Source organism: Octodon degus, unplaced genomic scaffold (genome assembly GCF_000260255.1).
Source record: "Octodon degus isolate 3935 unplaced genomic scaffold, OctDeg1.0 scaffold00016, whole genome shotgun sequence".
Lineage (NCBI taxonomy): Eukaryota > Metazoa > Chordata > Mammalia > Rodentia > Octodontidae > Octodon > Octodon degus.
Window position 1 is genome coordinate 11,937,476 of NW_004524592.1, and position 16,825 is coordinate 11,954,300.

Here is a 16,825-nt window from a genome sequence, read left to right on the forward strand (position 1 = left end):
CATGGTTTGTGAAGAGAAGTCGGCCATAATTCTGATGGATTTTCCTTTGAATGTGATCTGCTTCTTTTCTCTAGCGGCTTTCAGTATATTATTCTTGTGCCGAATGTCTGGGATCTTGACTATTATATGTCTTGGTGTGTTTTTCATTGGGTTGAGGTTACTTGGCGTTCTGTATGCTTCGGTTACTGAATGTCAGATTGTTTCCTCCTATTTGGGAAGTTTTCTGCTATTACTTCTGCCCACATTTTTTTAATGTCATTTTTATTGTCTCCTTCTTTCTCATTGATGCCTATTAGTCTTACATTTTTCATCTTTGCATCATCTTGCAGGTGATGGATTATTTTTTCCTGCATCCTAGTTGTTTTCAAGAGATCCTTTCTTACCTTTTCACTAGCTGTACCAGCGTCTTCAAGATCTGAAATTCTGTCTTCACTTTCACTTAAATGGTTTTGCAAGCTTGTGATTGAGATTTTAAGTTCCTCTATATCTCTTTGGCTCTGCTTCATGCAATCTATTTCTTTCCTGTGTTGTTTCTTTCATTCAAGGAATCCATCATTTTTCTAATCTCCTCTACTTTTTTTTTTTTTTATCAATTTCTTCTTTAGAAGCAGTTATTCTTGTGTCGCAGTGTTTTTTTCAGATTGGGTTTCCTCCCTATGTTTTTGTAGTTGATTCTTTACTTCAGATGCTATGAGTTCCGAGAATTCTTTTTTATTTCAGAAAAGAATTCCACTCTGAGTTCCTCTATAACTTTCTGCTGTTGCTTATTTACTATTGACGCTATTAATTCATACACTTGAGCTGAGCTAGTGTCTTCTGTGTGGGCATTGGGTTTCTTCCATACATTTCTGCACTTTTTTTTTGTTGTTGTTGTTGTTTTGGCAGCCTGAACATACCTTTGGGGAATTTCTCGTTTGTCGGGAGTATCTGGGTTCGAACCAGAGCAACTTGAGCCTCACTGCTCTTTTAAGCAGGCACTTAAACAACTGAGCTAATGGGCAGGCCCCCTGCACTTGTTTCTTTATTGCAGATGCTATTAAGTCAGGGATTTCTCTTTTCATTTCCAATTTGAATTCCTCTATACCTTTCTCCAGTTGTTTCTTTATTTCAGAACTGTTGATTCATTGCTTTCAGCTGTGTGATTTCCAATTTGTTCTGTGTTAGTGTACTCTGCACTTGTTATGGGTGGGCTTGGGGTCTGAGACTGCATTTTGCTCCTTCTCGTTGTCATTTTGTGTAGCACTATCTTCTGACCTTTGCTGTAGAGCTTTGGTGCAATTATAACCTTAGCACCTACTGAAATTCAGGTGCAGATCTACAAAGTTTGGATTTATCCAGCTGTGCCTGGCTTGCATATCACTGCTGTGTTTAGCTCCTTCCTGCTGCCACCCTTGGGAGTGAACCCTGTTGTGCCCTTCTGGTAAGATTTTCTTCTCCTGGACTAGCTGGGTAGTTTTGTCCCCTACTGTCTCTGCAGGGATTGCAGCTGCAGGGTTTCACCCCAGGCCTGTGTGCCAGGCCTGAGCTGAGTCTGGAGGGGACAAGGTGGACTAGCGGGGAGAAGAAGCTCTCCAACACACTCACTGGGCCTGGCCTAGGACTGGATGTGGGGGTCCCCAGAACGCGGCAGAAATTCTCACTCGGCGGGTGGGGTTTGGGTTTTTGAATTGTTTTTGAAAGAAGGGAAAGAAAATAAACAGGATAAGTGGATAATAGTGAGCATGATAATAAATTTAGAACAAATTATATGTGCAGTTTCGTTAAAAGTAAAATTTCGTTAAAAGCAAAAAACAAAATTTCTACAACTAAAATATAAATAATTGGTATGAAAACAAATCTCACTGTATGCTTCTTATAGAGATAAATTTTAAGTAAAAGGGTCTAGAAATAGTCCAAGTAAAAGATGATGAAGCTATACTAAGAAGATATTAATTAAAAGACAGGTGATATATCTGTATCAGTTCAGTGAAACCAATATTATTCTAGACCCCAAAATGAGAACATTATAAAATAATAAAACTAAGTGCAAATATCCCTGATAAATATAGATGCAAAATATTATAAAAATAGTAGAAAATAGAATTAAATAAAATATAAAAATAACTATATAGCACAAACAGGTGGGCTTTATTTTAGGGATACAAGGCTGTTTCAGTGTTTGAGAAGCAATGAATGTAATCCAACTTACTAATAAACTAAATAAGAAAATCATGATCATATAAGTTGAAATAGAACATATAATTAATAAAACTCAATAACAGTTTATGATAACTCAGAAAATTAAGAATTAAGAACTTTCTAAACTAAAAGTCATCTACAAAAGTGTGCAGCTAACATCAGCCTCAGTGGTGAAAGACTGAATACTTTCTCCTAAGATCAGGAAAAAGGCAAAGATTTTTACTTTTCCTGTTGCAATTTGTAGTGCTAGAAATTGTAGCCTTGCAAGAAAAGGAAATAAAAGCCATACAGGAAACAGTGGAAGACATAAACCTTATGTTCATATAAAAACCTATAATTGATTTACAACAGTTCTATTTTTAATAGACATAAACTAGAAATAACCAAAATGCCTCTCAATAGGCCAATGGTTAAGCAACTTGTGATATATCTATATCAAGGGATATTACTTGTCAGGAAAAAAGGAACAAACTATTGATACCCCAACTTGGGTGGATTTCAAGGGCGTTGTACTGTGTGAAAAGACCCAGTCTCAGGTCATGTACTTCTCAAGTATGTGATTCCATTTGTATAGCACTCTAGAAATGACAGAATTCTAGGAATAGAAAACAGGTTAGTGGTTTCTGAGAGTAAGGGATAGGGAAGGGTATGTGTCTATAAAGTGGTCCTAGGAGTGGTCCTTTGTGGGGATGGAAACTCTGTATCTTGATTGAAGAATGGTTACACAGACCTGCATGTGTGATAAAACAACATAGACATATACAGACACATTATACCAGTTCATATGTCTGGTTTTGACTTTATGCTATACTTATGCAAGCTGTAGTAACTTGAGAAGATTAGATGACAGATACAACAGACTTCTCTACCCACATCCAATTCACTCCAAGGGACTCCACAGTGAACTGAATGGCAGAATGGTGTGAGTGCTCAGACAGTAGCACTATAATACTAGCTTAACCTTTGACAATGTCAGAAACTCTGCTGTTTATATATGGAAACCCAAATAAATCCTTGTAACAACACTCTGATACAGGTACAATGATTGTGCTCATTTTATAGACATGGAAACCAAGCCAGAAAAGAGCTATGTAATTTGTTCAAAGCCCACAACTACAGTGAACAGCAGATCCAAGACTCAAAATGAGAAGGGTTGGTTTCAGAATTTAAGCTCCAGCCACTAAGTTCTCTCTCACGTGCAGATCTTCTTTTCTTATTTCCTTATGGTCTATTTCCTGGCTCTTAAGCGTTGATGTAAAAATTAGTATGAGTATTATATACAATATTATGCACATATGCTTAAAGCATGGTTTAATGGGCTTTAAGGGTTATTTTGGCTGTGGGCTCTCCTTGCCTTTTAATTGACATTAGAGACAAGTATGTTTCCTGCTTCTGGTGGTGAATGCATGTGACCTCACCAGTGTTCTCAAGGCCTGGTTTTTCATGAGCAGCCCTGAAGTAGGAGAGGTATATGGATGTCCCACCAGGCTTTGCGCCAGTGTTAAGCATGACCCAGGTGAAGCCTCCTACTATATTTGACTTAGGAATCCTACTGCATATGTGTTGGTAAGTGTTACCCCTCTTGGCTGTACACAGAAGTCTTGGAAAAACAGGTACTTGAGAGGCTGTAGATTGGACATATTGAGGAAATCTGGAGTGCTTGCTCAGGCTTGCTTTAAATCTATAGTGAAGAGTAGTGGCTCTTCAGCTCTACTTCCGGCTTGGCGCTTATCACTCAGTCATCTCTCCAGAGGGAAATGTATCTCACCACATATAAATATTAAAACATCTTTTTAAGATGTTGGGTATTTATGAGTGCTAACATTAAAACTATCTTTTATTGCCCTTTGTCATCCTGCTGATTATTTATTGTTTGGAAAGATAAATACAGGAAAGCAATTGACCTAACTGTGCCTTATTCTTGATTACTCATTGCATTAAGTGAAGAAATTGTAAAGAGGGCACTTTGGAATCTGTCTTTAATGTTGGTAAAGATTGTGTGAGGAAAAGGTGTGCAGCTCAGCCTAACAGATTAATGCAAACCACAGGCCACAAGAGGCCTAGAGTACTATGGTAGATCAACACAAATCTCGCTACAGAGAAGGAGGTCAAAACCAAGGTTCCTGATATATTTTTGTATCCCCAGAGCTTGGAATAAGGTGCTTAATATATAACAGGCATCTAATAATTTAAACAATAAACGAGCAAGGGCAAGATGTCTGGCAAGTAAAAGGAGCATAATATTCTTTGCACATACTTAGTGGTTTCTAACTTTTTCCTGCAACTCACAGTGTATATCATGTTCTAGTATTCAGGTATATATCTCTGTACATGTATGCATACACAGTTTTTTTCATTTATAACTGAAACAAAAATATGAAATAATTCTTACAGGTATTACAATTTATAAAGAGATATTTTCTATTATTTTCCATCCTATTTTGTTTAAAAATTGTCATTGAGTGCATTACATTGGTGGTAAGATGCATTAATGGGTTATGACCTATAGCAGTGATGGCAAATCATTTTTAGAGATGAGTACCCAGACTGCAGTTCCAAACCCTCTTATTTTTGTGAAATGCCAACACTACAATTAAACCCAAATACTGAGATTTTAGTTAAGAAAAAAACTACTCATACATGAACATCTTTTGTCTTAAAAGAAAAACAAATAACACATGTACCATAGATTCTCCATCACTAACCTATAGTTTGAAAAATCCTAGTAGAGCTCAAAGCTTGTGCATAGGTTTTGGAGTTAAATCTGGGTTGAATTCTGGTTTTCCTAACTTGTGTCACCAATCTCCAGGTCCTTAACTGTACACTTGGTGTCCTATCCCACAGAATCTGTCATCTTTCTAACTCATAAATTACCATGTGCTTGCCTCTCTTCGTGGGTTCCCTATGACCCATGAGCTAGTCCTACCGCTTTGTCTTGGAATATTTGGTTCTGACCAACATGGCAGGCTGTGACCTTCTCCTCTTGCTTTGCTGGCCCTGCTCAAACCATGCAGGGCTTCTGGCATTAGCCATTATCTCATGTGCCATGTCTTCTCTGTGGCCCTTTGTCCATGTTCTTCCACTCACTTGATTAATTTCTACTTGTTCTGGAGGGAATAAAATCACTTCAAGAAGACTCCTTTGACAACCCAGGACCTTACCTGTCTGCTCCCATAGCAGCTCTGGCTCACCTCGACAGTATATCATCATTACCCATTTCAACTTATCAATTGCAAACATGGCAAAGAGCTCTTACTCTATTCTGTGCTGTTATTTTATGTAATAATTGAGCAAACTTCATACAACCCCTCTAAGCAGAATAAGAGGTATATATTCCAAGATTCAAGTCAGTTTTTAAACATTCAAGTCAATATTTAAATGACAACTTTAAGAAATCAGGGTAAGCCCTTGGCAAGAATTCCTTCGATACACCTACTCAGTACCAGGGGTTCGGATGGGGGGGTATTCTTGCAAATAGATGGTCACTAAGCATCAACTTTCCTTGTCTAGTTCTGCATACTAAAGGACAAGGTTGTCTACATTTGTCACCCCTGGAAGCTGACAAATTAGTCTGAGATAACTAAGCACAGTCCCAAGAGTAGTGCTCTCAGAACATGGAAAAAATAATGAGAACATCAGGTTTTAAAATGAGAGGGGGTGGAGGAGAGTAGAGTTAGTGGTATATCTGTTACTACTAGCATTTATCTGGTCATAGAGATTTTTTCATTAAGATATTGCTCATTATTGGTTAGAAGTCACTTAAAATTGATGGTAATATGCTCTACAAAAAGAAATCTGATTGCTTTGTTCAACTGATGAGTTAAATCTCTACGGAAATAGAATTTATCACTAGGATTCTCAAACTGAAAAATAGATCACTTTGGCTCTGTTGGTAGGAACTAAAAAATAGATCTCTAAGAAATTTACTATATTCATAGCTCAAGTGAGAAGTAAAAGATAAAATGTTATTAAACTAAAATAAAATTAATTCAGGAAGACTGTTGACAAATTACAACAGAAGAATGAGCTGCACATGACAAAGCTTTGCTTAGTGGAACTAATATTGTTTTTGATGAGGCAACATCTATTACACCACATTGCCCAAATAGCACAAGATATGCTAGATCCAGCTCTTTGCACTTGGTTACAGACCTTCTTGTTAACAAGGTTTTTTTTTATGTCCACCATTGCTCTTAGAATTTCCCCAAACAAATCTTTCGTGTGATCATGAAAATTAAGAATGAGTATACCCCAGGTACCTTTGTTAAGTGATACTAGACATTATTCAGATGAAACATTCTATCTGAGCTATCAAAGAGAGTCTACGTAATGAAGATAGCCTCCCAGAGGGTATTTGTAAGATTATATTTGACCAAAATGGCTCTGTACCATTAATCTATAACTTCTGCATTATTAAAGGGAAGTGAAATGAAAAAAAGGAGAGAAGTCATCTGGAAGTAATGTGTGTGTGGACAGCATACAACGAGTTCCTAAAAGCCCCTTGCAACTCCTTTGTCCTTGACTTTTTTGATACTCAGAGACCATCTATTTCCAAGAAAATCCATCCTGACCCCCAGTACTTATTAAGATTGTATGCTAGTCCTCAACATCTTCCTGTACAGTTTTTGTCAATGAGAGGATGTTGGGGCTTTCTGGGAAATCTTTTCAAAGACATGAACCTAACTAGAATATTTCACTGGCCATTTGCCCTCTGGTACTTCTTTCTCTCTGGAAAATGGGCACAAAATCTAGAGCTGCGGAAACCACTTGGAATTATGATCCAATAAGAGGGTGAAGGTCACCATTCAGGAAGGCAAGAAGAAAGATGAAAAGAGGCTATCTGTGGAGGGAGCCAGGGCCACCTGAATTCCACTATAGGAGTGATAACTACATCAGCTGAGTTTTCTCTTGTTTACAGCCACATAAGATTCGATTTGCCACACAGTTGTTATTGAGAAGTCTTCTGGGGTGCACAGAAATTGGGGATCCCATTCCTTAGACAATGGTTGAGACGAAATCCCAATCAAACAAACATTTAAATAATGTAGCAGAAAGATAATCTTAGTTTTGGTGACTAGCACAGGGACATCCAAGCTATGGTCTTAGGGATATCTGAATTATGGTTTTTAACACACAGCTCAGTTTGCATCCTTGACTTATGCAGATGATAAAAATGATATAATAGAATCTGATTTGACTTTAGCTTTATCTGCTTACTTTTCCATTTTTACTTTTTGTTTGTGCTGACTGCAACATACTAGGAGGAGTTGGGGCTAGAGATAGGAATGAACCATTCTCCATGTTACCATGAAACAGATGGAATATAACAGGTTCCCAAATGTATGACTTTAGGGGTTATAGTTCAATAACCTCAGTATAGAGACAATAATAAAATCTCCCCATGTAAAATCCAAAAACCTTCTTAAAGAGTTTTAGTTAGTGTTTACTGAGCCAGGCAGTAGCTAATTTCATTTAAGCCACAAACAATACATAGGACCTCGGCTATAAACTTATAGTGTGGATACTAGGGCTTAAAAATAATATTAATAAATTATTAAGAATAAATTAATACTCATAAATCAACAGCTCAGAAAGACTAATCTATAACAGCATGTTTCCAAAATTAAAATCATTCACAATTTTATGACTTCTGTTTATTATATTCCCCTATTTTGATTGAACAAATTATGCTGTGGTTATTTGTTCATGAAATAGTTTCAGCCACTAGGCTGAGTTCCTTAAAGGTCAGGATTGTTTCTAGACTTTTTTGTATGATCTATAATATGCAGCAGATTCTCAGTAGCTGTTTCCCACAAGTGCTAGTGAGTATATACTGGGGAGTCCAGGTCACTTAAATGGAGTTTTGTGTACTATTTGCCACTTTAATTTCATAGCTGCCATATATTGGTCAACAAGTATTTGATAAACATATTAAGAATTTAATATTATACAGGAGTGTAGAAATAATTATTTTGTATGATAAAGTCAAACCAGACATATTATTTATGGATAACTGGAAACGAGTAAGGTTCTCTCTGATTCCCTAAGAGCATGCAGTTCACTTTCTTATCATGGTTGCATGATGGCAAGTGAAGGGGTCCTCCCAAACACGCTGTGCTGCAGCATCAGTAAGACATCTGATAGGCCTCTCTGGTGCCCAGAGATGAACTGGAGAAAGCGGCCGAGATAATAGTAGACTGCATTAATAGTCAAGTGAGGATCCCAAAGAGTGCTGGTTAATGGAGGTCTCAAGAAATGAGTGGCAGGGATTTCATTTGCCATTGATCAGTGATCTTATCAATGACATAGATGAGCATAGTGATTAAATATGTGAATGATATAACCTAGTAAGTGTAGCTAATACTGTATATGGGAGGACAAAAATCAATACTTCAAAAAAATCTTTATTGGGCACAACAGGTTAAATCTAACAAGTAAATATTTAACTTGGATAAAGAGAATATTCTATGTTTAAAAAGTTCATTGCACAAGTATGGGATTTTATAGAATATTTTGGGGAATCTGGCATGGTAACAAGTGGAAAATAAGGTTTAGTTGAGAAGTACATATAAACTAATAGCAACAACTGCTGTAAAAGCTTAGGTGACATTAATAAGTATAAAAAATTAAGATTAGATACAAAAATCCTTGACTCCTGACCATATTTGAACTTCAGCATCCACTTATGAATAGTGTGCTTAACTTAGCCTGAAACTCAATAGATGCATCTACACTCAGAAAATGGCTACCAAGAGTGCTAAATAAGGAACTAAAACCATGAGGTAGATTATATTGAAGAAATGACTACACAGCTACTCTTTCTTCATCTTTGTTAAGGCCAGCTCTGAGCACACAGAGTGGCAATGTTTGTTAGTCTGGTAAACAATTGTTCAAAAATGCAGGCAGAGGGCCACTGGCTGTTGATGCAATTTTGCCTTCTGTGTCAGGATGGGGTTGCTCCAGGGTCCACAGTAAATCCTGCATAGAGATAGCATTTCAGCAGATACAAAGTGGGCATTTCTGTATCATTTATAGTGATCTCAGAATAGAAAAGGAACCTCCTGAATTCTTGTCACTGGGAGTATACTGGGGTTGTGTGTCATCTCTCAGGGAATTTTGTGCAGAATTTGCTTCTGATGAGTGGCATGTGAGGCTTGATCACACCATGGAAAGTTCCATTAAACATCTAAGACTCATCAAACCATTCCCTTATATGATCCAAAAATACTTATGGGGAACCAACTTCGCTAGGAAGTGATGATGGTGAGCCAAAGCAGATGAGGTGCCCGCCCCGTGGAACCTGGTATTGAGGCCAGCAGTCTCCAGAGCAAGCTGTGTGCACCCTATCCGTGGGTACGGGGGGACTATTGTAAGCTCTGCTTATGTTGTGATTTTTATAATTCTCATTCTTTTATTAATTTCTGTATTTCATATATATTTAAAATATAAGTATTATAGAGGCAAGTAAATGTTATTGAAAAATAAATACACATATTTTAAGCATTTTGGGGGAAGGGGGTTACCAGGAATTGAACTTAGGATCTCACCTTTGCCAGGCTGACACTTCCCCACTGAACTAAATGCCTAGAGCTGAAAGATTTTTCCTTAAGGGATGTGTGACCAAACATTTAGTAACTTCTAGTAAAGAATGCCAAATCATCACAAAAATTAATGGAAAACCACAATTGCATTAAGTTACACGCACACCTTGTAGTCCCATTTGGGACTATGCTGTCCTTATCCAACACACATCTTTTATGTCCTGATACCACAGGAGCCCCTCATGCAGGAGTGGCCAGAGAGAACACCACATTATCACCCTCTATAGCTGTCAGGCCTAGGGAAAAGGACTGAACCCAGGAGCACCGTGAAAATCCAGTTGTGTGTCTCTGCCATGGTGGTGTTAGGGAATATTTGGGGTTTCTATCTTTTGTTTTTTGTTTTTTTTTGCGGAGCCGGGGATTGAACTCCGACCCTTGCGCTTGCCAGGGAAGCACTTATTCTACTGAGCCATCTCCCTGGCCCTATCTTTTGTTTTTTTAACTACTATCATTTACACATGAATCCTTTCTAAACCGTGTTTTCTGCCTTAGAAGGGCTGGGGGAGGATTAGGGTCAACTCTCCTGCAGCAAGGATGTAAGACCTAGGAGCTGTCTCTAAAAGGAAGCTGCTGCAGACACACAACTAGGAAGTATTCCTGTGTGAGAAACAGCAACGTGGACAGAGAGGGTATGTGCTATGTAAGATGCCACAGGCCAAAACAAAAGCAAGCTGGTAAATTTCATTTAATGATCACAGTGTGCAAGGCCATCATTACAGCCTTCCTTTAAACAAAGCAGCAGGTGAAGACAAGCTGCCATCAAGTAGTGTGTGGGATTCCAGGGCTGGGCCTTGTCTAAGACCCTCAGTGTCCTTTCCACACTTCAATTAAGCCTTGATGCTCTTGGGTGGGATAAACCCGTCTCCAAGCTTGGTGTCTGGTTGAGGCTCTGTCATGGGTCTTCTGTTCAGCTCCCGGGACTTCCCATTTCATCTCTCTTCCCAGTCACCCCTCTCACTTGGGTTTGTTTTATTAAAGCTGCTTCAGGTTCCTCTGAACAGCATGCTTTGTCTCACTTCAGCTGTCACCCATGCTGCCCTGCTGTTAGCCAGCAGCTCGTCCTAGCACTTAGCTAGTACTAAGCCTACAAGGGCCCTTCACACTGTGTTCTCAGTGCATGTGTAAGTCTCTAACCTCCAAAAGACTGCACAGCTCACAATGGGGAGAATGTACCCGTCTCTCTGGCTTGGGTCCCTGATGAACTCAGTACTGAACTGTGGTCCAGACCCTTGTTGAATTGCCTGCACAGAGATGAGAGATGGAATCCTGGAAAGGTTATTATAATTATTTATTATTATTATTATTATTATTATTATTATTATTATTATTTAATGCCATGCTGTAGTCATCAGGAAGAGAACTGGACTCTGTTTGTCTCTGCAAAAACCATGATTTAAGTTGGGAGCCCAATGCTGCTGTCCCATCTCACAATTTTCCCACCACATCTTATCAATGCTTACTAATCTTTCCAGAGCCATTTCCAATATCACCTTCTTTTTCAGGCCTTTCTTGACTGGCCTGTGAAGAGTTAGGAAAGAAAAGCTTGCTTTCTTCTATTAATACTGCAGTAATCCTCTTTCACACGTGGTGTTCCCCTTTCCACTAGAATATGACTTCCTTTACACTAAGACCATCTCATGACCATCTTCTTATATTCCCAGAACTTTCAAAAGTCACAAGAACACATAAGGTTCCAAATAAATGCTTACTGCATGAGTGAAAGACTGAACAAATGGATAGGTAAATGATGGTTCCTTTCATTGTAAATAAAGTAGGTTTAGAACTACCACTGCCTGGTCACTGTTGGGGTAATGCCAAAGGAACTCTTCCTAAATACATTGGACACAGAATTTTATTAATAAAGGTGTTCCTAATGGTAATAATATTAATGACTATAATAGCTAACTATCAAATGCTTACCAGGTGCCAAGACAAAAATTGTCAGCTTTAAGACTTTAAGAACAAAGAACAGAGCAGACTTTTAAAAATAGTTGAAGAGCAGAATTAAGATAATTCTTATAGTCAGTCTTTGATCAGCTGTCCAAAAATATGACAACAGCCTAAAACTCCACTGAAAGCAGCTTTAGATCATTTATTAACACAGCAGGGGGTAGATACGGTGTCAATGCCAAAAGTAAGAACTCACTACTCACACAGATATAACTTATTTTTTATTGATGGTCATTTTATAGTTCCTGGACTTAAGGTTATCTTTAGGAATTTTTTTTTTCTCAAATCTACCTGTGAAAATTAGCATAGAACAGCTTACCTTATATAGAGTTTTAAAGAATAATTTTAAAGACCCAGTTAGGAAAAACAAGTTTTAAAAGACAAAAACTAGGCATGTGAAGAATTGTGTGATTTTTTTAGAAATATTAAATGCAAATTAGTATATTGGGTATAAGAAAGACATAATAAGAGCAACTGGTCCTGTTGTTTAGTCCAAAATTCTTCATATATGCCTGACTTGAGAACTTTTCATAGAGTGCTTTGCTTTTATTCTGTGGAATTAATGTTGGGAACTACTACCTTGGGAGGGCCCAAGTTCCTCTGTGTTTGGATTCTAGGGACATAGCTATGCAACAGGGGCTGCTATGAAGACCTATCTGATTTAGGGAAAGGAAGATTAACTATGCTTTATGCTAGAATAGACTCATGTGTGGTGCTATTATTTACATGATAAAATCCAACCTTATATAAAGGCTAGGGAGAAAAAAGCCAAGTCCTAATCAATCCTTGGAATTAGCAGTTTAGTTATTATGGCTATAGCACACAGTCATAGGAATTTATATTTTCATTTTGTCCCAAAGAAAAACTTGACCATCTTTCTTTAATATCATCAACTGGGAAGCTTGACAGTAAGGATTAAAAATTGCTCCTTCCTTCTCACTTGGTTATTGGAAAGGCTCTGAAAGGTAATCAGTCTTGTGAAGCTACACTTTACAGTCTGCATAAAAATGCCATGATTTCCCTTCCTCTCCCCAACCTAATTGAAAGTGCATAATATCACCCAGCTGGGGAAATGTAAACGGTAAACATATGCAATATATCATGCTATCACACCAAAGCTGGTTACTAATAGGAAAGGGTGGTTTTCAGATCCCTAAGAAATCTGGAAAACTTGTCTTTTTTCCCATCTAGAATTTACACAAGCCAACTCCACCCTCCAGTCTTCAAACTGCAGTCAGATTATAGTGAGACTAGTCAGTCCCCCTTGCATATGAATTCCAAGGGTCACCTAACAATGCATAGTGACCACAACTCTTTAGATCATTCTTTCAAGACATCCGGCACTTTCATTTTGTCAGGAGGTGGGGTTGGAATGATCTTGTTCCCTACCTACTTCAGTTGTATTGACAGATGGTCCCATTATATCTTTCTTTAGTTGCTAAACCTAAAGATCTGTGGCCTTGTCAACTCCTATATTTCTCTATTTCATCAAACTCCTATTGCCAGGATTATCTCCTTTTCTACCACTGATCATCTACGAATATAAGGTCACACTGTTTTCAAGCAACAAACCTCAATCTTACCTTACAAACTTCCCTGTACTTCTGGAGCTATCTATAATTCCACTTCAATCACACCTGCTCAGAAGTCATCATTTCCTCTTCCCTGACTTCTCTCACCTCTAAGTGTCATGCCATCTTCTTAAACAAGTCTTATGTAATAGGGCTCCTAGGAGGAAGGACAATATTCCCTCACAGTTCTCACCATTCGTTCTCTGTCACAATTTTCCTGCAAAAATTGCTCCCTACTGCAACATGAACACTACCACTACTATTCATTCATGCCACCTTATAACTGGCTATTGTTTTATTTTTGATGGCTCATACCTTCCGGGTAGGTCAAAGTAGCACACTTATCTAGGGCACCATGTCATTTCAGCTTTAATAGATTGAAGGATATATTTTTATCTGCTTCAGCAGTAGAGATGATTTGAAATTTACTGAATTAAAACTACATTCATCTTTCACTAAGTTTTATTACCTGTCAACTGGAGCTGGCGGATGATATGACTTGTTGACCTTGGCGTAGAGACCCTCTAAGTGGTCTCTCTCTGGAGACAGTGGACGGCCATCCCTAGGGTAACCAAATGGTGCAGTCCGAGGAGGAGATGGAGATCTAAAGACATTTGCTGATGCACATGGTTCCCGAAAGTGGTTCACTCTGGCATAATTGGGGTCTGCTTCATCATCATCCATATCATGCATTGATCCAATTGTTCCAGTTGCATAGTCGAGAAGCCCTCTTGCTTGCTTTTCTCTTAGCTCTTGATGTTTTGCTCCAATCCTGAAAAATGTAGAAGAGGTAGCAGAGTAACATGAGTTTTATATGCTAACGCGATGAAATACTCACCTGGGTCTGTTCACTCTTGCTAGTCACTTAGCTGCCACTTTCCTACTTTCTCAAGACCTTGTCATGTAGTAATGTCAACAGCATATGAGGAGCTGGAGAGATGGCTCAGTAGAATGAGTACTTGCCTGGCAAGTGCAAGGACCTGAGTTCAACTCCCGGTTCCGCCAAAAGAACCAAACTAAACCAAAACAAACAAACAAACAAACAAACAAACAAACAAAAAACAGCATGTGAGGATTAATTTTATATCTCTGATCTTTATTGATTCTGGGGTCTTTATATTTGGATAGTGAAGCCATAGATATTTTGATCTCGTGCTTACTAATAATGGGCTGATAACAGTCTTTCTCTGTAAATATGAGGTATTTGTGGTAACAGTGCACCTCTGGCTGGATATGATGGAAGGCGTTCTTGGGACAGGGATGTGTGGTAAAGGATCTGTCATAATCTCATACTTTTTCTATCACTTCATTATTTAGTGTTCTGGAGTTCCAGCACATTCTTCTAAAGCTAAGAGTTTGCAAAAATTGATTTAAATATGAAAAAGAAATGCAGAGCCTGGTGACTAAAAAGTAATGGGATCAGGGGTAATTTATAAGTTTTTTGGTTACCCAAATGTGGATCATTGTGTCTCATTATATAGAGGATAGGGACGGAATAAAATAATGAAAAAATGAATAGGCTTCTGACAGAGATCAATTGGCACATATAAGTAAATTAAACACCATTACTGGCAGAACTCTATCGGTCCAAAGCCTTAAGTGATATTACAAAATGCTACTTCTAATCAGGGCCACTGGATAGATTACAGAGAGTGAAGCAGAAAAATATATGGAAGTGGATTCCAAATCTATGAGTATTTGGAGAATTTGACATTTAATGTATGAAGTGTTAGATCAGCTGTCTTCAATTCCCATTTGGTGCCAAACTGGAAAGATCACAGTGACATCCTGTTGGGACAATGGCACACCTTCGGTGGGAGGAGGTCGTCGGCTCTAATTAAGAGTTTAACCATCCATTGCTGGGCCAAATGGTGCTGTGAGATGCAACATGGAAGCATAAGGCGATGCTGACTCAGTGCTAGAGAAAGATGTTCAAGAAAGGAGGGGAACTCAGGCATGATGAAAAGGCTGTGGCTGGAAGGGAAAGATCTGTGTGTGCCTGGAGAGAAAGGGAGAGGGCCTGGATGAGTTACAAAACAAAAACCAAAACTTGAAACTGTGTAGCAACCTTTCCTCTTCAAAGAAAAACAGGTGTTTTTGGACATGGCAGCTAGTTTTATTTTACAAAACATCAAACCCTTTGTAAAAATCTTTAGAAGCCATGAGTTTTCAATGTATTTCTTCTTTTGGTAGGACAGCTTTTTTTTTGTTTCTATTTTTCATATTTTCGAGTAGAAAGGACAAGAAAAGAAATCAAACAGGGGAGAGAAAAAGCAACAAAACAAACAATAAAAAGGCACAGGATTTTTAAAAAAGAGCCAGCATCTATCTTTAAGTCTCAACAGATGAAAATAAATGCCAGGAAATATTACTGTGTATCTTTTTTGACGAGGCCAAACCATGTACCTCACATACAAGTAATTAGAAGAATTTGTATTTTTACATAAGGCAGCTTGAATCTCGAAGGGATTTTGAATTAAGATGAAAGGAAGATTACACAGTAGGGCACCCGTTAAGGGCCTTGCCTGTCCTCCTTCAATGCATGTTAGTCCTAGATTCATGGATGTTTGTTTTGAATAATTTTCACTAAAAAAGATAACCTGATCCATTCTGCAAGAAAACAATCTTCCTAGGGATGGTATACACTTGATTATCAGAGAACGCTTGCTGCACTGTGATGATAGGGATGGATTTCCATTGCAAATAGAGCAAAAGACATCAATAAAGTTAGGGGGTAGGATTCTGTGGCTCCTTTCCTTCCTAAGTGGGATGCCTTCGAGGGAAATCGGTCAGCAGAAAGATGAATAGCTCATGGAGGCCGCATAGGGCTTTGCTTGTGCATTAGAGGAAGAGGAAAATACCAAGCTTGATTTTCTAAAATCATAAAAATAGATCACTAGAACGTGTGGCCCTTATTTTGTCCTTCTGTTTCTCAGAGGTTTTCTTATTAATTAAGCATGCTGAGTACATAGAGATTCTCAGATGAAAAGTCCTCCGTGGAGGCAATGCAGCACTTTATTTTGTATTTTTCCCTTTCTAAAACAAAACCAAATTCCTCCCTGATCTTCTCTGTACCACTGGATGTGGCACTAATTTCATATTAATCACTCGGTAGGTAAGGCAGTAATTTCTCTGAACCATCATCATTATGCTGTACATCAGGGTTCCTCCACATGGGGGAGGACAAGGACTCTCTGAGGAGGAGTGTGTGGAGCACAAGACATTGTCTCACAACACAAGTGTCAAAAAAATTATTTTGTTTTTGCACCTCTGACCACCCCTCCCCAATTTCCTATGAAAATTCTGATTGTTTCTAGTTATTTCAGCATGCATGTCTTCTTACAAACTCTTAAAATAATCTATTTTTAAAAAATGATCTTGATACCATTCAAATTTATGGAGCCATAATACTGGTTTCCCCATTGTCCTGAGCACACTGCTTTTGAATTATTTACATTACCTGTTTCTCTTTTTCTATGGAAACACTGTTCCCCCCCATCTAATGCTGTTTAGAATGTGCTTTCT

The 16,825-nt window shown here is 38.2% G+C and overlaps 1 protein-coding gene across 1 annotated transcript in view; it reads right to left on the reverse strand.

Moving 5' to 3' along the window:
- Window positions 1-16,825, reverse strand: part of Pard3b (par-3 family cell polarity regulator beta) — a 1,028,738-nt gene that overhangs the window by 161,644 nt on the left and 850,269 nt on the right. The window contains exon 20 of the mRNA XM_004626728.2: window positions 13,770-14,072. Within this exon, the coding sequence (XP_004626785.1) occupies window positions 13,770-14,072 (303 nt within the window). The remainder of the gene's footprint in view (window positions 1-13,769; window positions 14,073-16,825) is intronic.